This window comes from Gopherus evgoodei, chromosome 5 (genome assembly GCF_007399415.2).
Source record: "Gopherus evgoodei ecotype Sinaloan lineage chromosome 5, rGopEvg1_v1.p, whole genome shotgun sequence".
Lineage (NCBI taxonomy): Eukaryota > Metazoa > Chordata > Testudines > Testudinidae > Gopherus > Gopherus evgoodei.
The window spans coordinates 18,754,927-18,777,684 of record NC_044326.1 but is presented as its reverse complement, the minus strand read 5'-3'; the positions used below and the strand labels follow the sequence as shown (position 1 = coordinate 18,777,684).

General features: G+C 43.1%; 2 protein-coding genes across 3 annotated transcripts in view; one reads left to right on the top strand and one right to left on the bottom strand.

The window, feature by feature from the left end:
• The window catches only part of C5H4orf48 (chromosome 5 C4orf48 homolog), a 49,492-nt gene extending 48,045 nt beyond the window's left edge, over positions 1–1,447 (bottom strand). The window contains exon 1 of the mRNA XM_030564605.1: positions 1,360–1,447. The gene's annotated coding sequence lies outside the window, so the exon portion shown is untranslated. The remainder of the gene's footprint in view (positions 1–1,359) is intronic.
• Positions 726–22,758, top strand: part of NELFA (negative elongation factor complex member A) — a 39,495-nt gene continuing 17,462 nt past the window's right edge. The window contains exons 1-7 of one of the 2 annotated variants that reach the window (XM_030564599.1): positions 726–1,651; positions 11,388–11,394; positions 11,482–11,559; positions 12,797–12,958; positions 14,573–14,662; positions 19,995–20,125; positions 21,271–21,340. In XM_030564599.1, coding sequence (XP_030420459.1) covers positions 1,400–1,651; positions 11,388–11,394; positions 11,482–11,559; positions 12,797–12,958; positions 14,573–14,662; positions 19,995–20,125; positions 21,271–21,340 — 790 coding nt within the window. In that variant the 5' untranslated portion in view covers positions 726–1,399. Of the gene's footprint in view, positions 1,652–11,387; positions 11,560–12,796; positions 12,959–14,572; positions 14,663–19,994; positions 20,126–21,270; positions 21,341–22,758 lie in introns of both variants that reach the window. The other variant, XM_030564598.1, reaches the window with a different exon arrangement.

The following is a 22,758-nucleotide window of genomic DNA, read 5'->3' as shown; positions in this document are numbered from 1 at the left end:
CAGAGAAGTCAGATTGTCTTGCTGTAAAGAGATTTCACAATTGCAATAAGCATGGTTTTCCCTAATCCCTAAAAATCCCTAAGCATGGCAGGTTCACCAAATTCATTCTGTCTCCATGCAGCCCCAGAAAGATTCCCCCCATTTTTATTTAGTTTATTGCTATACTAAAATAAGCAATTTAAGCCGTATTTATAAGGCCCTGAACCTGCAGAGACTTGAGCATGTGTTTATCATTACTCAGGTGTGGAAAGCAGAGACCCCCTTGTGGTACATGAAGTTAAGCATGTGCGTATGAAAGGGGCCTATGTTTCCTAATTTCTCCTGCTTTTGGGGTGTACATTATCTTCTTCCTGTCACCATCACCCCATACTAAAATCTTTGGGGAGATGATGAAAAAGGCAGTTAACTTTGCTTCTGTCAAAGCACAGCACTGCAAGTTGATTTCATCATCTATCAATTTGGTGGCAAGTTGGATTTGTTGTTTTAAAATGAAGGAAAGAGGGGGAACAAACAGAGGACCAAAGGAGAAGTGAGCTGCCCAGATACCACAATGGAGGATGTAGATTAGAGTATCGCGCTGACTGGTCAAAAGAAGGTGGGAAGCAGTTGGAGACGTTCTTTTTTTTTAATTTAAATTTCAAACTTTTCCTGCCAGCTCTAGCATCCAGAGGGGAGGGATAGCTCAGTGGTTTCAGCATTGGCCTGCCAAACCCAGGGTTGTGAGTTCAGCCCTTGAGGGGGGCCACTTAGGGAGCTGGGCCAAAACTTGATCTGGCTAGTGAAGGCAGGGGGCTGGAATCTATGACCTTCCAAGGTCCCGTCCAGCTGTAGGAGATTGGAATCTCTCCAATTATTATTACAAACATGCCGCTGCGACCCAGTCAGTAACAGCATGAGCCCAGTCCGGGCAGGGCCAAGAGCTGTGCTGGGTATTGGCCAGCGAGGTGCGGGGCTGAAGGAGGAGACGGGAAGAGTGAGAGAAGGGCAGAGGGAAAGGGCATAGGGCAGCGGCCTGGCTCAGAGCTGCTGCTCCGCCTGGCTGTGAGGCTCGCTCCAAGACGCTTGACCTTCAGTCCCGGGTATATCCTTAGCCCTTTAATACCAAAAGGAAGTATTGAGGCCACAACCAGCCGGCGAAGAAGGGTGGGAAGCCAGTCTGACTGTGACGCTTCCCCCAGCTGGGGGCCGCCATATTGCAATACGGAAGAGGCGCCATTTTGCATCAGGAAAGATTTGCTGGCTCTTCCACACATACAGGGCGCCGCCATTTTAGATTACGGAATTCCTAGCCCCCCTCAATGGTGAAGGTTCTTCACTAGGGCGCCGCCATTTTGGGTTACGAACGAAACGGCAACGCACAGGGGTCCTCACCCTCCCTTCGTTTAGGTGTCTTCATAAAATGCCCGCTGAGAATCCCCTCTTTTTTCGCCCCGCTCTCAAGATGGCGTCGATGCGGGAGAGCGACACTGGCCTGTGGCTGCACAACAAGCTGGGCTCCACGGACGAGCTGTGGGCGCCGCCGAGCATCGCCTCGCTGCTCACGGCCTCGGTGATCGACAACATCCGCCTCTGCTTCCACAGCCTCTCCTCGGCCGTCAAGCTCAAACTGCTGCTGGGGATGCTGCACCTGCCCCGCCGGGCGGTGGATGAGGTGAGAGCGGGACATGGGCTGCACGGGAACCGGGAGGGTCGGGGCGGGCCCCGCCGCGCGGCTCCTGACCCGCCGCGGGGGGTGAGGTGCCCGGGGCAGGCGGAGGCTGGGCGAGCCTGGCGAGGAGGGCGGCAAACGCCCCCGTGTGGAGACGGCGGCGGTTCCCGCCCCCTCCCCGTTAAATGGCTTCTGAGGAGCTGCGCGCCGAGTCTCGTCCCCGCCCGCCGGACACACCCCCGGGTCGGCGAGGGGGTATTACTGCTGCGCCCCCGCCCCGGGGCGTTACACTCAGTAACAGCCCTCCGGGTATCAGTACTGCATCCCCTCCCCCCACCCCTCCTGCCCCCGGGGCGTTACACTCAGTAACAGCCCTCCGGGTATCAGTACTGCATCCCCTCCCCCCTGCTCCTCCCCCTGGGGCGTTACACTCAGTAACAGCCCGCCGGGAATCAGTACTGCATCCCCTCCCCCCTGCTCCCTGGGGCGTTACACTCAGTAACAGCCCGCTGGGTATCAGTACTGCATTCCCTCCCCTCACCCCTCCTGCCCCCGGGGCGTTACACTCAGTAACAGCCCGCTGGGTATCAGTACTGCATTCCCTCCCCCCACCCCTCCTGCCCCCGGGGCGTTACACTCAGTAACAGCCCTCCGGGTATCAGTACTGCATCCCCTCCCCCCACCCCTCCTGCCCCCGGGGCGTTACACTCAGTAACAGCCCTCCGGGTATCAGTACTGCATCCCCTCCCCCCTGCTCCTCCCCCTGGGGCGTTACACTCAGTAACAGCCCGCCGGGAATCAGTACTGCATCCCCTCCCCCCTGCTCCCTGGGGCGTTACACTCAGTAACAGCCCGCTGGGTATCAGTACTGCATTCCCTCCCCTCACCCCTCCTGCCCCCGGGGCGTTACACTCAGTAACAGCCCGCTGGGTATCAGTACTGCATTCCCTCCCCCCACCCCTCCTGCCCCCGGGGCGTTACACTCAGTAACAGCCCTCCGGGTATCAGTACTGCATCCCCTCCCCCCACCCCTCCTGCCCCCGGGGCGTTACACTCAGTAACAGCCCTCCGGGTATCAGTACTGCATCCCCTCCCCCCTGCTCCTCCCCCTGGGGCGTTACACTCAGTAACAGCCCGCCGGGAATCAGTACTGCATCCCCTCCCCCCTGCTCCCTGGGGCGTTACACTCAGTAACAGCCCGCTGGGTATCAGTACTGCATTCCCTCCCCTCACCCCTCCTGCCCCCGGGGCGTTACACTCAGTAACAGCCCGCTGGGTATCAGTACTGCATTCCCTCCCCCCACCCCTCCTGCCCCCGGGGCGTTACACTCAGTAACAGCCCTCCGGGTATCAGTACTGCATTCCCTCCCCCCTGCTCCTGCTCCCTGGGGCGTTACACTCAGTAACAGCCCGCTGGGTATCAGTACTGCATCCCCTACCCCCCTACCCCCTGGGCGTTACACTCAGTAACAGCCCGCTGGGTATCAGTAATGCATCCCCTACCCCCTGGGCGTTACACTCAGTAACAGCCCGCTGGGTATCAGTACTGCATCCCCTCCCCCCCACCCCCTGGGCGTTACACTCAGTAACAGCCCGCAGGGTATCAGTTCTGCATCCCCTCCCCCCCTGCTCCTGCCCCCTGGGGCATTACACTCAGTAACAGCCCACTGGGTATGCCCCCTCTCCTGCGTGAGGGTATCAGTACTGCACCCCATCCCACTACCCCCCCTCCTGCTCCTGCCCCTTGGGGTGCTAGTCAGTACCTACCTGATCTGACTCCACACAGGCATCACCCATGATTCCCCAGCTGCCCCCTCCCTACATCCACTCCCAGGGGGTCTGTAGGATGCATACCTGCCAAGCCCTCCCCCAGTTCCCAACTCGACTAGTCTCCCCAGTTTACACTGAAATAGCTGTTCTGGATTGAGTGGTCAGCCCATTGAGCCCTCATGCCCTGTGTCTCTTAGTGGGGGTGCCTCTGCCTGATGGGTGACCTTGGCCAAGTCCCTTCCCACCTCTGTGCCTCAGTTTGCTCATCTGTAAAATGGCACTGTCCTCTTTTAATGAAAGTGCTCTGTAAGACCTAGGCATTTAGCATTATTTGTTTAGCCAGTACTTTGAGGTTTCAATCTGTGATGTCCCCAGAGACTTTCCTAATGGGAAGTGTAAAATGTAATCATAACTGTTACTTGTGGGTGGCACCCATCTGGGTGCCGTACAATCAGTCTTTAAAAGTCCCATCATTGCCCTCTTGTCTAAAGTGTGTGTGTGTGTGTGTGTGTGTGTGTGTGTGTGTGAGGGGGGTTGTTTTTCATCTTTAGGCTGATGAGTTATGAACTGCGAGACTTTCACCAGGTACAACTGCTAGTGCTATTGGCTTCCTTTTGGGGGATTGTGTCTCTGGGCCAGCACCTGTGCTTAGAAGTAGGCCAGAGGAACAAACTATGTACGGCAGTGGTTTTCATCCTGTGGTCTGCACAGTCTGAAATTTCCAGAGGTGTCTGCTGCTCCATTTGAAATTTTTTAGGAATCCATAAATGGAGGGGAAAGGTTGAAAACCACTGATGAAGGAAATTTGGCACAGCCTATTTCCTATATCTCTCTTCCCTCAACTGCCATCTGCACGGAAGCTGAGTCTAAGGCTTGGTTTACACCTAAAACTTAGGTTGTTCAGGGCTGTGAAAAATTCACACCCTTCAGACGCATAGTTAAACTGACCTAAGCCCCTTATAGATACCACTAGGTTGATGGAAGAACTTTTTTGAAAACCTCACAAGGGGGTGGATTTACCACAGCGATGGAAAACACCTTCTATTGCTGTCATCTACAGTAGTGGTGTGCAAACCTTTCCAGTCACCCCTCCCTTTACCATTTATGGAATTTGTTGCCCCCAGCCCATTGCCACCCTTACATCTGTGCTGCAGGCGAAGAGCAGCAACTGCTGGCCAGGCATTGCTGCCCTTAATTCTGCACTACTGCTGGCAGTGGCGCTGCCTTCAGAGCTGGGTGGTTGGACAGTGGTTCCTACTGGTTGGAGCATTTGTGGTGTTTGCAGCACGGGAGGACTATTTTTTTTTTAATCCTGCTCCTATCCCAACCTGCATTACGTATTCAATTTTTATCCCACAATACCCACTCTATTTTTATCCTGTTCCCATTATTATGGCAGTGCATCCTGCAGGACCTGTGGGATCCCAGTTTCTTCATGTCTAGTTTCTTCCTCCTCCCGTCCCCTTCTCCCCCCCCTCCTGAGAACCTCTTGCTCCCTGCATCCTCCCCCCACAAGTTTGCACACCACTGGTCTATAATGCAGCACTACAGCTATGCTGCCGTAGCACTTGTAGTATAAACATAGCTTAAAAGCCTTACCCTAAGGAGGACAGCAGCAAGTGCTGAAACTGAGAAAGGGGAAAAGCAGGGGTCTCTAGAGGGGATAGTGGAGGGATGTTGAAGCTCAAATGTCTAGGGGTTAGGAAATCAGAGTTGGCATGGCTGACTGGAGGTAGGAGGATGCTAACAGTCTGAGTGGTTTTTTTTGAAGTGGTATTGAGTTGGAAGTCAGGAATCTGCTGATTTGTGAGGGAATAGTTTGATAATGGGAGGGTATTCTGGAGCATACATTTCCACAACTTGAGTCTTGAGGGATTTGCACTCTACTTCATGGCCCACATTGTTCTATTTCCTGACAACACCAGTGCAGATAGTGTGCTGGTTCAGCTTGAGTCTCCCTTTTTCCCAGTATATGTGCCCTTTGCAAGAGACTCATGTTTATGGATGCCATTGTCAGATAGGATATGTTGTTGTGGTGTGATAGTGGTATTCTAAACATGGTGTGGGGAAAATTGTAAATAACATGGATTAGTGCACGCTTCACCCTCGAAGTTACAACCAAATGTCCTAAAAGAGAGAGATGCACAAACAATTGGTTTCAGAGTAGTGTGACTCAGAGTGGCTCTTGTAGGTTTTTTGTGCAGTCTTCACTCTGTGTCGCTGCAGTCTGCTTTAAAAATGGCGCCTTCTTAGCATATCTGCTTCCTGTGTATCTTTGAGACATACTGTAACTGCTTGCTAAGTGCCTGTCCCAGCTCTGTCTCTCACATTACAAATTCAATTATGCTAATGCAAACAAAATAAAGCGGCCCCTCAAAACCAGAAAATAAGAATCACTCACCCCAGTCACACATGATTCCTCTATATCAAGACACTAGCTCTCATTACACCCAGAACTAACATAAAAGCCCCAGAAAGCTTAGGTAAAGAAAGGGACCTGTTGTGTGCCCTGAAAGTTACCAGATTAGAGGTATTTTGGACCAAGAGGAGTGAATTGAAAAGTTTTGGGCTCTTCATGGAGAACACTTGACTGGCTCTTGTCTCAAACTGATGGAGCTGCAGCTCAAGTGACACTGTAAAATAATCCATTGAAATGCTGCAAAGCCATCCATCAGAACAATACTTCTGAGATTCTTTTTATTAAAATATCTCCTTAAAATTAATCCAAATTTAATTAAGCTTGGCAGGTCACTTCACTCATTTTGACTTTTGTTAGGCTTGCAGACTCGTTCAAACTATTGAAGAGTGAGCTAGTTTCTGTTCTACCTCATGTATTGTCAAAACAGCCAGCTCAGTTCTGAATATAAAAACTTGTACTGATGTTGTTGACAGAAGCAGAAGTGCTGACTTTTTCAGATTCTAGATGGAGTTTGTGGAGCTAGCAGCTACAAATATTATTGTTTGACTTGTAAACTGAGCAAACTTGGTCTTGAGAGAGACTTGCACAATGTAATTTTTTTGTCCCTTTGCAATGTACTTGTGATCTGTTAAAACTGCTAGGGTAAGTGACTTTTTCCTCCATTTTCACCCCCTTAAAACATAAACATAAAAAAAAATCATTATATAGGTAAATTCAGTTGAAGATGAAAAACTGTGTAGTCAGATCCAAAACCTTTTTTTGCATTAGTTTTGTATTGTTAATAAAATAACCCAATGGAACAAAGCTATTAACCAAAGGGAATTTAGTGATGAGCTCATTGAGTAGGAACAATTGTTACATCAAAAGTGCTTTGTTTTATAATAATCTTGCTCAGATTAAATGATGATGCTTAGGAAGTCATGTCAAACAGTGTTACAATCGCACTTGTTATAGGATTACTTTAAAACAAGTAACAGCTGCTATTGAGCATATAACTTTACAATTTCTTGGTCTTTTGCACCAGAACAGCATTCATTTTTATATATGGTACAGCACTTAGACAGTGTCATCCCTTAACAACAACTAATAGTAATTAATTAATACAGGAGAGCTGTGGCTATCTAAGAGTAAAAATTCTTAATGTATATTCAGACTGATTTTTTTTTTGAATTACGTTGTATTATGAGTTGAATTGACCTGTGAAAATCAGTTGGATTCAGTGTGATTGGACTTCATTAGTGTACTGCACGTTTTTCTTTATTCCTCATGTACATGTCTGCCCTGATCAGGTGTTAGTACTCAGAGCAGTGACGTGGTTTCTGAAAATATTACGAGATTAGAAACAATGTTGCATGAGCTTTATGGCTCTGAATGATGTGTACAGTGTGTGTAACTGGTGTATCATGTGTAGTATAAGTTTTAAACATCAAATTATATTGTGCTCTGTAGATGGTAGGTTGAATATAGGCTTTTTAAAGAGACAGTATTTTTCATCCTTCTAAAATAAGCACTGGGTGAAGTATACTGGTTAACAGTGGAACAGGATAATTTGGAAACCACTTCTGGACTACAATGAACGTTGGGATTAATAGGATACATGGTGTTGTTTGATTTAAAAAGGATTTTTGATAGTCACTTGTCCATTTTTAATCCCTAAACCTCTCTTGGAAGTGTCAAGTCTATCTAAGAATATATCCAGTGAAGGTGATTCACAAACCTCCCTTGGCAGCTTGATCCATTGCTTAAGTGTTCTGGGTTGTTTTTTTTTTCTTTTTTGGTCTCCTAATATTTTGCAACTTCCTTGGTCCCTTTCATTTAGGAACTCCAAGTGTTTTACAAGTATTAATGAATTAATTCTTCCAGCACTCCTGTGGGGTAGGTAATTAACCTACATTTTCCTAACCACACCATAAACCCATTACTACTTGTTTGTCCTCACTGACTAATTAGAATAATTGGTGCCTGTCTTTTTAACATCTCAGTGTATTTGTAGACAATTGTTAAATTCATTCGTCTTACTGCTTTTCTCTAAGCTGAACATGGCAATTCTCCTAACCATTCCCTAATGGATTCATTTCCCTAAACTTTTTGTTCTTTTTCTTCTAAACCCTTTGCAGTTAATCAGAGTTTTGAAATGATATCAAAAGGTCAATGCATTTCTGAGTTCTGAGGAATAATTACCCTTATTTATTTTGCATAATATACTCCTGTTAACATGACCCATAGTGGCATGTGCATTTTTCTGCCAGGGTTGCATTTACTCCTTTATGGCTAGGTTGTGTCATTATGATCTAGCCCTGCAGTTTGGGCAATGTGGTGGTGTGCTGCCCCTGGAATACCCTGGGAGAGAGATTGTCTAAACCTGGAGTAGTGTATGCACTAGCACAGAGGTTCTCAAACTGGGGGTCGGGACCCCTCAGGAAGTCATGAGGTGATTACATGGGGGGGGTCATGAGCTGTCAGCCTCCACCCCAAACCCCACTTTGCCTTTAGCATTTATAGTGGTGTTAAATATACTAAAGTGTTTTTAATTCATAAGGGGGGGGGGGTCGCACTCAAGAGGCTTGCTGTGTGAAAGGGGTCACCAGTACAAAAGTCTGAGGAAACTAGCATAACTACACTGAAGGGTGCGGAGTCAGGGCTCTGCCCCTTCCACCTTTGTGGGTGGGAAGCCAGCTGCCTCCTGCACACTAGAAGTGGTGGTATAAAGCACTAGAATAAGGGAGTAGGAAGCTCTTTGAGCTGCATGTAAGACAATCACTATCTGTCGTAATTTGACATCTTTTACAGTTCCCTGGCCCTCACTCATATTTCCTATCTTACAGTTTGTTGACTCTTATTTTATATTGATCTTGGCCATTTTTCCATTATATACTGTATTTTAATCCCTTGCCACTAGAGTATATGTTATCCTTTTGACCTTTATCATCTGCAGATATTAATATACTCTCCACTCCATTCTTCAGATTAATGAAAATGCTTATTAATAATAGACCTTTGTGGACTCCTATTCAACATCACCTTCTTAATGGACGCTGAACCACTAAAAACAGTTTAGGTTTCTTAGCCAGTAGTGAAACCACTGTATAATTCTATTTAATCCACACTGCATTAGTGGTAGAAATGGAAAGAAAATTAATAGGAGCTACTTGGATGAAGTCCTGGAGCTCTTGTCTGGTTTTCTTGTCTGCTGCCGATAACTTGTCCCTTCCCTCCCATCCCCAAATGCTATGATTATTTGAAATTCTGATGGCTGTTTGTTACTAGTGAAAATTAGTGGGTTTTTTTTTATGTTAATCTTTATAGCAATGTTTGTCCAAGTTAAAGCCTTGCCATATTTTTGGCTGTTTGTACAAAATGTAATTAGCGCTTCATTTCCACAAGTACTAATTTCACTCCCTTTTTTAAAAAGTATTTTTGCTAAGCATTGATGTTTCAGGCAAGACCCATAACGACAACTGATAAACTATGTTGGATCTGATCCTGAAGTCTATGCTTAACAAGAGACTTGTTGGAGTCAATGAGAGATTTGCCTAAGTAAGGATTTCAAGATTCGGTCCATAATGAAATTAACAATGTTGAAATGTAGTTCTGCTTTGAAAAGTAACTGTAAAAATGGCATGTGAGATTCTATGTGCCTCTGACTTGCATATCATATATGCTCAGTTTGCAAATAAATACATATTTTTCTAACTGCCAGACCTGTAAACTTAATCTGGGATCAGAGTCTCGAGTGCTGGTCTTCCTGATGCAAAACTAGAGAAAAAAGGAGTTTGAGGAGATATATATAAAGGGGAGGGCATTGAGGGTGCTTGGCCATATGTGGAAAGCAGCCTGAAGATAAAGCACTAACAGAATGGTGGGAAGAGGAGACAAAAGATCTTGACACGAGGAAACTTATGGAAAAAATTACCACCAGATCAGCTGAACCAGTGTTAAAACTGGTGGGAATCATAATACAGACAGCTTAGTCAGGTTCTAGCATCCTTACCATATTACTCAAACCTACTGAAAGCTTTACTGACTGTTCTGTGTTCACACTTACAATCCCTTAATATCTCTTTTCAAGTTTTGGAATTTGTATTGTGGACTGGAGATGTCAAAGCAGCCCTTTGTCCTGAGAAGTATCATACTCTTCCCTCCCATTCCCTACTTCATTCCTTTTTTAAAATGTAGCGGAAGCAGCTTCTGGTGGAGGCGGAAGCCCAATTTGGCCATCTTGCCCTCTGTTCTAGGATGACACTGGGTTTTTTTGCAGTGCTTAATTTGTAGCAGGGCTGAGTCCAGCACCTATAGGCTTGGCAGTTCATAGCCCTGGCATCTCTGGGCTTGCTGCATCAGTTTTGAAAGTAAAAAAAAATTGCTTGAGTCCCAGCATCTAGTTGCTTGAGCCCTGGCACTTCTTTCACTACAAATTAAGCACTGTTTCTTGTGAGGATTTGGGAGAGGAAGGCTTTGGGGGGAGCAGGGATTAGAAACTTGTGGAGACTTCTGTGCACAGCATAAATGAGACCATAACTTAGCTTTCTGTAATTTAGGGGGGGTGTGTTGGGGCAGAGGGATCACTATATAATCAACAAAATCAAAAGGACTATTGACTTTATTTCTGAGGTCTAAAGGTGCTTGGAAAAAGAAGGGAGAACTGGGTTATAATTTAATAATGTACTATTTCGGTATAATTTTTTTTTAACAAGCAAAATATGTTCAAATAATAAAAGGTCTGTTGTAAATTAATAAGAAAGGTAAATATAGAGTTAAGGATGAAGATCTCTCCTTGACTCATCTTGTGTTTGAATATCAAAACAGTATAAATTGTGCCATATGTACTGCAATGTGTGATCACAATGGGATATGGAAAGGGCCATGTCTCAGTATTAAGTCTTAGTTTCCTTGCACTTGATCTTAAAATCCTTGATGTTAGGGCTCTGTATTGCCAATATGTCTTAATAGTGGTCACATAGTTTATGTTGATTCTAATTTTTTCTTATTCTCTGGTAAGCACGTGTTGCCTAAACCCACATATTAGCTCTGCAAAAGTCTGTAGAGATTTTAAAAAGTTTTTTTAATGTTCAAATAAGACATTTTAAAATTTTTAAATCTGAATTTTCAACTCTCTCAGGGACTGTGAGCTACCTGTGAATAAAGTATAATGATTAAAATGAAATTTCAATATGTAATTTCAGTGAGATGATTGTATTTGATTTTTTTATTTATGCCACCAACTAATAGATATTTTGATTAGTAGCTGAAATAAACTTACTTTTCCCCGCTACAATCTTGTGACTTCTTCCCTTTTTCCCAAGTTGAACCCCCTGAAATAAGTTTTTAAAAATCCTCTTTTCTTTATGTTATAACTGTAACAAAAAAGATGACCTTGGACATATGGTTAAAGGCCTTGTTTAGCTGTGTTAGAGCATAATATATATGGGTTCCCCACAGGAAGTAAATATTGTGCATGTTTGTACTGGTTTCTAAAAATATTTCCAAGTACAAAGCAACCTTCTTAAAATTGTTTCCAATTTGTTGATTTTCTTTTCTCTTTTTTGTTAGATGAAAGGTGCACTGACTGAAATTATCCAGCTCGCTACCTTGGATTCAGACCCCTGGGTCTTAATGGTAGCTGATATTTTAAAATCCTTTCCAGATACTGGCTCCCTTAACCTTGATCTTGAAGAACAGAATCCCAATGTTCAAGATATTTTAGGAGAACTTAGGGAAAAAGGTAAGCAATCTTTTTTTGTCTAAAATTACACTGCATATTTGACACTTTTGCATTCAAATCACTGTGGGTGAAAGTCAAAGAGGCCAGGATTACACCTTATATGTTTAAGAATCTAATGGGAAGCAATAAATGTGGGTTGAATCCAGCAGCCCTTTGCCCCAGGAACTGTTCCATGTGAGGCAGTAGGACTATGTTAGGAGTGCCTGATGTATAATTTAATAAATATTACTTTGGGATTAAACTTGTATAAACTTTCAAAAGATGATAAATTAAACATTGTTTTATTCCTGTCTTGCATTTTTTTACTAATCTTCAAGGGACTTCCTGTTGTCTATTTGTTATTTAAAACTGTCACAGTAGGAGAGAGACTCTGTGCCCTTATTCATAGATACCATAGCATGATATTAAGCTTTCTCTCTAAGACCCTGATCCCAAAGCAGTGAGCTTTGTGTGGGCAGACCTCTGTATGGAGCCTCATTAAAAATGAGGGTGTATATCTGTACTTGGAGGAGCCAACTATTGTGCTATATAGATGGACTGCAACTATTCTAGCAGTTCTTAGGAAGTGTCCCACTGGTGCAGCTTCACTGCTGATGGCAGCAGTGAGAGCATTAGTGTAGACTAGACTGAGGCAGTTAAAATGCCTGGGCCATGTATATGCTAGTCTACCAGTGATGCAGTACCAGTGTTAGTGCAATACAGGAACTATCCCAAAAGTTGGAATTGTAGAAGAGCCACTGAATGGAGTGGACAGGAATGATTGTAGGAGCCAGGATGCAGCAAAGTAATAGGAAAAACTCCTTGGAAAGAGTACTTCATCGTGCTTGAAAACAGGAGTGATCATTTGCTGGTAGAAATCTTCACCTCTCGGTATTTTGTGGTCTGCCGGATTTGGTTTTTTTAAATGTAGCTTCTGAGGATTAATCTTCAGCTGTTTTTTCCAAAGTTCTGACATGTACAATACTTTTAAATTTTACACTTGACTAGACAAATCTAACATGGTTGTCTTAAAAATAATATATTTCCTGTTAAATCTTGGTGAAGGGTTATTGCTATAACATAGCTAGGGTTGGCGGGTTTCTGGAAGGCTGATTATGAGCAAAACAGAAGCTTCCCGCAGTGCCTGAATAAATATTTAAGTTAAAATTCACCTGCACAAACTATATAGAAGTTGTCTTGTAATTATCTGTGCAAGAGGTTCTTTTACGCACATGCATTATGTTAACTCTTTATACAGTAAGTGAATGTGAAACATCAGCTATGTTGCCGTTGGAGTGCCAGTACTTAAACAAAAATGCCTTGACAACACTAGCTGGGCCACTTACTCCCCCAGTGAAACACTTCCAGCTGAAAAGAAAACCCAAAAGTGCCACTCTTCGAGCAGAACTCTTGCAGAAATGTAAGTAGTAAACCAGCTAGTTGATCAGATAGGATTGTAAAAGGAAGGCATAGAATTCAGTCTGGTTCTTCAGTACAGGAACACGTATCATATCTTCCCTTCTTACAAGAATATGTGCTGGCTAGTTTTCCACAATACACAACAATGTGCAGAAGATCAGAACTAAGCCTATCAAAGCCATTCCGGCTGTCACCATATTAATATGCTAGTCTTGTTTTTGTAATCTTCAATGCTGTTCAGATTTGATGGAGCTAAAAAAATCCATTCTCTTCCCACCCACCCTCCGCCCCCCCAAAAAAAACCAACCGACAAACAAAAAACAAGCAAGTTTAGATTCTCTGGTGGCTATATTTAGTAATCTCTTTTAGAGACTCATCAGGGAGAGCCTTGGTTAAGATTCTTGGGGCTCTTACCACAAAAATGAAATTGGAACCTAGCTGAGCTCTGTCATGTTTTTGCAACAGGGAGCAGAGGCAGCCAGTGCATGCTTTCCCTTGCTCAGTGTGCCTACTGTGAGTGAAAGCCAAGAGGATTTTCCTTAACAGAATGCAGGAAGTCTAGCCACAGCCATTCTTTAACTGAATGAACTTAAAAATATTGTACTGTACACTGCACTTTGCTGTAGCAACTTGCTTTTACCTTTCTTTGAGTTGATTAGTCAATTGGATTGAATTAAAATATCAACTTGAGTAGCTAAGCTTTTTAAATGAAATTTTTGCATTTTTAACTTTCTACTTTCCCACTCAAGTACAGTATATACTCATTTATTAGCCTGTTCATTTGTGAGCTCACCCCCCCAAAATGAATAGGTAAAAATAGCAAAAACTGTATGACCCTTTCATAAACTGACCCTGTATTTCAGGAGTTGGAAAACTTTGGCTCCTAGCCTGTCAGGGTGAGCCGCCGGCAGGTTAGGACGTTTTGTTTACCTGGAGCGTCTGCAGGCATGGAGCCCCTCAGCTCCCTGTGGCCACAATTCACCGTTCCGGCTCCCCTAGCTCCCATTGGCTGGGAATGGAGAACTGTGGCCACAGGGAGCTGAGGGGCTCCATGCCTGCAGACGCTACAGGTAAACAAAATGACAGTATATTAGATCAGGGATTAGCAACCTTTGGCCCAGGGCTCACCAGGGTAAGCACCCTGGTGGGCCGGGCTGGTTTGTTTACCTTCCGCATCCACAGATTCAGCCGATCGTGGCTCCCACTGGCTGCAGTTTGCTGCTCCGGGCCAGTGGGGCGGCAGGAAGCGGCACAGGCCGAGGGATATGCTGGCTGTCGCTCTTGGTGTAGACCCATTTATAAGCCGACCCCTGCTCTTTGATGCATCACATTTTTACCAAAATATTCAGCTTATGAATGAGTATATACAGGATATTGTTTATTTTTGTTACTTTGCATACTTCTGTAACTTAGATTATCTGTTACACAATCCTTTTAATTTTTTTTTCCAAATAGTGCATTATGTGATTTGTCAAACATTGATGACCTGTGTCAATTAAAGATACAGTTTCCCATCTTGTACTAGATTAGGTCCTAAAAGAATTTTAGGTAGGATGTGCAGTAGTTTTCATTTCAAATACAAATTTTGAAATAACTAAAGCATTTCTCTTTATAGCAACAGAAACCGCACAACAGCTCAAGAAGACTGCAGGAGTGCCTTTCCATGCCAAAGGAAGGGGGCTGGTCAAAAAAATAGATACAACAAGTATGACTCGTTTTTATATTACTACTCGGTAGAGAATAATGTATATGTCTATACAGCTCATATGTAGGTAAAATGGTGTTTGCAAAGAATAAAATTGCAAGGTTTCTGTTTTTAAAAACTGGATTTCAGAGAGGAGGGAAATGAAGCTCTATAGAAACATGAAAATAGAAAAATAATGATGCACTTTAGTGAAGTAATCTTAAATTGACTTTCACATATGGAAAGGAGAACATGTGATAAGCATAATATGGGGTAATTATTCCAGGTGAAATAGTTTGAAATTCCTCCTTGGAATTTTTTTTCTTACATGTATAGATGAGGTTATATATAAAAATAGTATATTTCATTGTAATTCTTAAAATAAGGTTCAAAACTGTCAAACCTAATGCGCAGAACTGTTTACATTCTTGGTAATTATAAGGGAAAATGCAGATAAAGCTTATCAAATACTGACTCGGAGAGATGCAAAGAATGCCTAGCTCTTACTAAGGATATTATAGTAATTGAGAATAGTTGTTTTCTAAATGTAAATAACTATAAATGTACCATTTTCTTGGTATCTTCAATATTTTATGGGAGCAGTAGCACCACTACAGTTAAAATTGCACTCAAGATTTCCATTTTAATGGAATGAAAAGAGTGTATAAAATGTCACTGCTCTGAGAGGATCAGTTCCAAGTGTTTGTTGTAATTTCTGAACTGCTTCAATTTTCTGTATCAGTTTGTAGTGGAAAAAAAGTTAAGACCAGTTATGCCAGTTTTTGAAACTGCTTTGCAACTAAACAATGTTAGTGCTTGAAGCTTTTCCTTCGGGGCCTTCCTACAGCAATCTGAAGTGTGAAAATTGGTCTGATTCTTTGCTATGAGTAGATTGGAAGAATATTTGTTAAGTTGCATTTCATTAAAATAAATAGTTATTTAAGCTTTAAAATGTTACTGCTTGAATGTTGACATTGATACAGTGGTACTGATCAAGGTTAACACTGGTATAAGGTAAGGTATATTGGTAGCACAGGAGCTATGTGGACACAATTTGCTGAAGACACAAGTTGTAATGGTAGTGTTAGAGTTATCTCAGAACAATGGCAAGGGGTTTAGGATGATCTAATTTATCAGACATACTGCTTACTACCACACTACAGGAGTTCCGACCCTAATGAAGTGTGTCTTTGTCCCCAGCTAGAGGACAGACTACAGATAGTGGTTTGTCTACTCTAGACTTGGAGCTAATAAAGCTGTCTCTCTAGCTCAAGCACTAGAGGCTCATACTTTTAGATCCAGAAGTCTCAGGTTCAATCCCTTGGATACATGTGGGGATTGACACCTCAGAAGTTTAGGACCTCAGACGTTTACAGTGTTTCTCTTTGTATCCCACTCGTCAGGCTTTTCTAGTGCAAAATAAGCCCTGGACCTCTGGATTTAAAGCTATTGTTTTGAGCTAGAGGATTAGGCCATTTGGGCAAAGACAGGGGCAGACTCTAAAAGTTTAGTATGTGAGGTAGACACTGTAGGAAAGTCTTACAGGGTTAACATTGGTTACACTTTTTTTTTTTTTCGTAGAGGAGGTGGTTCAGGGCATTTTAAAATAGGTTCTATCTTACAAGTACTGGAGGACAAAATGTCAGTGTATTCTGAATCCTTGTGCCATCAGACATGGCCTAGGGTTCAAACAGTGTATTAAACAGTTTAATACTTTTTGGTCATACATAACAAATGTCATCACTGTCAGCCGCTATTGGTCTTGCCTTGTGTGCAGGAGCTAGTCTTACCTGCAAGAGCCTCCATGCATGTGCCCTCCTCTGTCTGACTTCCTGATTCTGGCCTCTTTTTCACCCAGCCCCCAGTTTCCTCTGGCAGATTGAGAAGCTTCAGTAGGCTCAGACATGCCTGTGATCCCGGGAAAGGATGCCAGCAGGAATGTGTTGTAGGTCACTTAAGATTTTCACAAAGATACATGTTACATTTAATCCACATGTGACTCTTCTTGGGGGTACCTATGGTGAGACACACCTGTGCCACCTGCCCTCATCTGTGCTTACTGTGGGTCAGTTCCCCAGCTTCACCAGCCTCTGGAAATACAATCACTGACTTCCAGGCTCCGCAGGGACTGCTGTCTTTACAGGTTAACAATAGGCACAGTCCAACCCCCAAGTTCTCCATGTGCCCAACCTCTGATCTTTGGATGCTCACATAATTCCCAGAGCCTCTACTCCCAAAAGAATAGTACATCTCAGTTTACCAGTTATACCTTAGATCACAGCTCTGCTTAACACCCAGGAGTTAGAGATGCTTACAGTAAAAAGAAGATATTTATTTAATGAAGAACAGATCCAAGTGATAGCAAGTAGAAATATTGGAAGCAAAGGGTTACATATAACCAAGTTCATAATATGCATTCTAGAACGTAGACTTACTTTATTGGCCAAGGGGTGTCTAAGTTTAGTTCACCCCAAAGTCTTCCCAGCATTTTTCATGAAGCCTGGCTGTGATCCTTTTTTCATAAAGCACACGCGCTCTCAGCTTACTTTCTACATGAAGGATGCAGAGTGAGTTCCTCTTTCTACAGTTATAGTACAAAAATCTATTGTCTTCACTTGTAAACTGGGATTCTCTTCTGCTGGGTTATTTCTTCATGTAAATTCCTCTCTTGAAGATTTTACAATCCCTTCATTACTGTTCAGCCCAGACTATAAATGGGTATCCATTGTGAACCACACAATACTCAATTTACATATAGCCAGACAAACATCTCTTGCCTGAAAGACATGTCTCTATCACCTTCTGGTTACCAGCTCCAATTCACAGACCTTAGGAACATAATTTTCAATATATATACATGACTCCTTGAATATTATCCATGTATACATTTCACAGTGATTATGCTCACTAGGGTTACATCGCACCCTTGGCAAACTAATATGAAGACATCAGACCCAGTGAATCCCTGTATCACTTATCGCCCCTTTGCCTTCTGCCAGTTGGCACCAAGATGTCCTGGGTCACACCACACAACTGCTGAGGTGGAAAGTTTAGTAAACATTTTGGGCATTTGTCACATGTTAAGTGCTGGTGTCACACACTTAATGTGACCATTCACAGATTCCCAGAATACTGGGCATTCCAGCACTTCTGGGAACTGCATGACCCCACCCCTGTCTGTATGACCCTGCATTCACAATGCATGCAAGATCACAGTGGCAGGGATGGAGTGGCGCACTCTTCAAAATGGCATCCCCATCCAGCACTAAACAAAACTGTCCAGTTTTGTCCCAGTACTGGATGGGGGACAAACTAGCCAAAAAGAGAACTGCCTCATATAAAACCAGACGAGTGAAATCTACCAGTATGTGTAGGAGACCAAGGTAGAGAGGTGCGCCGCACATTGGGTCAAATTGAGGATGCATCCAGAGTAGGAGCATGGTAGCCAGACCTGCTGTTGGAGTGCAGACATGCACCCTGCTCCTGCAGCCATTCCTGCCTGCATGCAACTTCCAGAAGTGCAGGTTAGGCTGTGGCGTTTTTTAGGAAGCAAGTGATGGTGTGGACTCCTTTGCAGAGGGTTACTCTGGCTGATGGATTATCATCACTGCTAAATATAGCTGGTTGTTTTTTACATAGTTACTTTCAATAACTTTTTTCAACAGTGATAGAATGTTAGAGACAAACACCTATTCTTTTCTATGTAGCTAATGAGGCACACTGCACCTTCTCACATCTTCAGGTACATCTATGCAGCCGGAAGTAGTTTCAGGCAATGCAATTTCTCTATTTCTATTTCCTCTTCTACCTACAGTAGATGTTTTCTGGAACTACAGTTATCTGTGCTCTTATCTGCCTTTTCTCAACCACGCAGTTGGAAAGCAGTGAGGCTGCATTATCAGTGTCTGGTGACAAGGAGATGTAGAGACATGTTGTTGTCTGCCCAAGTGCCCTCACAAGAAAAAGGAAGGTGGTAGAACAGATTTATGCATAACACATGAGAACCTTCAGAACATCTGAACAGCTTCTCAGAATCATGCTTGGATCTCTGAGAGGAAAGAAGAGAAGCATCAAAATGCAATCTTATCTACCCCCATCATCAGGATCTGCAGGAGAGTCTCAAAAGCTTATGGTCAATAGCATCAAAAGTTGCTGGACAATTAAAATAAAATCTCTACATGGAAACCTGAGTTCCCTCCATCCATAGGAGAAGATAATCAGCCAAAAAAATTAATGGATACACTCTGTTAAATCCAGGCCAAAAACCTGATTGAAAGCAGGAACGTCTAATAGAACACCAATTACTTTTGTCCTCTTCCTAAGAAAGGGGAAGGTTGGAGATATGAAGGTGGCTTCTAACTGCTTGTTTGAGGGAAGTTGATGACCAGTATGTTGCTCCTTCAGATAACTTTATAATAGCTCATGAAAATTAAGCTAAGCTAAGTGCTTTCCTGCTTTATTTATGTATGCATCCAAAACACATCTTGAAGCATATTAAGGTTGCAAAGTCAAGGACTCAGAAGTTAGGAAATGTCCAAATTAAAGCTGCTTGTGTTAAAGCTTCATTTGGCACCCTTGCATTATGATTTAGACTTTAATTACATGATTACATACTATTATTTTCCACAGGGTCTCTGTCTCATTCAGGGAATGGATAGTCACTCCATGTTTCTTTTATCCTCCACATTCCCTCCATACCTCTTCTCTTATGCAGTCCCACCATCACCCTCTGCTCCTATCCATCCTCGTCACCAGCTGCTGCATCCCTCTGACCCTCTCTATCCTCTGGCTCCTGCAATCTCCAATATATTTCAGCCAGAGATACACAAATAACATGGTCAATTTCATCTCAAAAGGTTAAAGCATGGTAAAGTTATAAGCAACTGAAAACTCATCATATCATGGAAAACGTCGGGCAGTCTTAACTATAGGAGGTGCTACCAGCTGCGCCTATAATTCACCTTGATTAAATTCAGCCTTTAGCAGTAAGCAGAGTTTGATGTAGTTTGGTAGCAATATGTCTCTTTTAATAGACTGCTTTATTTAAATTCTTGTGCATGAAAAGAGATCTGTATGCACCTAACTGTGTAATAATAGTGGCTCATCCTTAAACCTTTGGGTCACAAATTCTGACCCAGTGAACTCCTTTTATTAACATTTTTACAGGCTAAAATAAACCTCTGCGGTGCATCTGATGTATATCTAAAGTCCATTCCATCCAAAAAGCTTTTAAAGCTACAGTACAAGAAATGAGTCGTCTCTAGGAGTCCAGATCTCCTCATTCTTTTCAACTAAGTGGATATTCGTTACAACTGATGTTGTTGGTTTTGTTTTTATTTTCTTTTCCCCAAAGCCCCACTCAAAGGAATACCAAAACAAGCTCCTTTCAGGAGTCCCACAGCACCTAGTGTATTTAGCCCTGCTGGAAACAGAACCCCTATACCTCCTTCAAGAACACCTCTGCGCAAAGAAAGAGGAGTGAAGGTAGGTAGTAGCCTTTTTAAATACTCTTGCATTTTCCCATGAGTGCCCAACCTCTAATCCAAAAGTGAACAATAGTTTGACATTGGTTATAGAGCAGTTAATATTTTTTTGTTAGTTTCCAAAGTATTTCAACAAATACTACAAATCAAATACTACTCCTTTAAAAATGAAAAACCAAATGCACAATTACAAAATGTGGAATAACTGGGTAGGTTGCAGTACTGCTGAAAAGGATCTATCTGGTAGTTGTACATCGCTACCCCGATATAATGCGACCCAATATAACACGAATTCAGATATAACGTGGTAAAGCAGCACTCCGGGGGGCGGGGCTATGCACTCCGGCGGATCAAAGCAAGTTTGATATAATGCAGTTTCACCTATAATACAGTAAGATTTTTTTGGCTCCTGAGGACAGCATTATATTAGCGTAGAGGTTTAGTGGATCACAAATTGAATATAAGCTGACAAAGTGATTAGGTTGCAAAAAAGGCTAATATTCTGGGGTGTATTAACAGAAATGTTGTATATTAGACATAAGAGGTAATTGTCTTGCTGTGCTCAACACTGGTGAGATCTCGGCTGCAGTATCGTGTCACCTTCTGAGCGGCGCATTTTAGGGGAGATGTGGCTAAATTGGAGAGAGTTCACAGCAAAAATGATAAAAGGTTTAGAAAGCCCGATAGATGATGAAAGGTTAAAAAACTGGGCAAGTTTAGTCTTGAGAAAAGATGGGGAGGGAGAGAAGGTATCTGATAAGTTTCCAAATACGTTAAAGGCTGCTTTAAAGAAGACAGTGATTGATTGATCTCCATGTCTGCTGAAAGTAGGACAAGAAGTAATGGGCTTAATCTGCAGCAAAGGAGATTTAGATTAGATATTAGGAAGAACGTTCTAACTGTAAGGATAGTTTAGCTCTGGAATACTCTTCAAAAGGAGGCTGTGGAATTGAAGGTTTTTAAGAACAGGTTAGACAAACACCCTTTAGAAGTGGTTTAGGTATACTTGGTCCTTGACAAAGGGGACTAGACTTGATGACCTCTCAAGGTCCCTTCTAGCCCTGCATTTCTGTGATTCTATGAAATACCTTTGGTAAGGCATTTCAGTTCAATAATGAATTTTTTTTTTTTTTTTTTTTTTGGTAGCTACTAGATATCTCAGAGTTGGATATGGTTGGTGCTGGTCGTGAAGCAAAGAGAAGAAGAAAGACTTTAGGTTGGTACGACATGTCTGTATGGTGTATAAATGTTAATAACTGAAACTACATTGAGAACAAGATCCAGATATATCCTATCAATTTCATTTTCTTAAATCCAACTTTTAATTTAAAATTAACATCAACTCAGATGGGTTTAAACTTGAGGGGAGGTTCCTCCCTTTGGAAAAAATGGCTACTAACCTTCCATAACTGTTCTTTGAGATGTGTTGTTCATGTCTATTCCAAAGATGATGACTCCCAAGCCATGGCGCAGGTGGAGGATTTGGAGTTTATTGGCATGCTGATTGTTAATACCGCTTGGCTGAAACCTGCATCATCTCTAGCCTGTTGGGTGATGGCGTAATGGGATGCAAAATAGTGAACTGATGACCACATTGCCGCTCTACAGATGTCCTGGTTAGGAACTGGAGCTACAGTCACCACTGAAGATGCCTGAGCCCTCGTAGAATGTGCCGTCAGGGCAGGAGAAGCAGGGACCTTTTGCCAGGTCGTAGCATATGTGGATGCGTGATGATAAAATTCTCTGGGCCAAGACTAGAAGACCTTTTGTTCTGTCTCCAATGGCTACAAAAAGCCAAGTAGATTTTTTTTTTAGATGATATTTAGTCTTTCTGTATAGGCTAGTGCACGTCTGATGTCCAGTGAGTGGAGTCTCTATTCCTCCCTGTTGGCATGTGGCTTCGGACAGAAGAACAGTAGGAAGATATCCTGGTTACTATGGAATTGTGAGACCATCTTTAGAAGGAAGGCCGGATGTGGCTGCAATTGAACCGTGTCCTTGAAGAAGACTGTATAAGGTGGTTCCAAAGTAAGGATTCAGATCTCCAAAACCCTCTGGTAGAAATAATGGCCACCAGGAAGGCCACCTTCCAGGATAGGTAGAGCAGAGATCACATTGCCAGCAGTTCAAATGGAGGTCCTATTAGCCTTGCTAACACCAAGATGAGGTCCCAGGGAGGGAGTGGCTGCCGTATCTGAGGGTATAACCTCTCCAGGCCCTTAAGAAAATGACTACAATTAGAGTTTGAGAAAACAGAATGACCATTCACCCATGGGTGAAGAGCCGAGATCGCAGCTAGATGGACCCTAATAGATGACATGGTTAGGCCTTGTTGTTTCAAGTGGAGTAAGTAATCTAAAATGAAAAAAGTGGTGTTGATTGTGCAGGTGAAACACATTTCTGCATAGACCAGTTCAAGAATCTTTTCCACTTTGGCAGGTAAGTGGCTCTAATGGACAGTTTTCTGCTCCTTAAAGCACCTCACAAATGAGCTCAGAGCATGCTAGCTCTGTGGGGTTCAGCCACGGAACTTCCAGACTGTGAGATGTTCGTATGATGTAGATGGCTGTGGTCCTGGGAGATCAGGTCCAGAAATAGAGGCAGGCAGCTTGGCGTTTCCACCGAGAGGTGTAG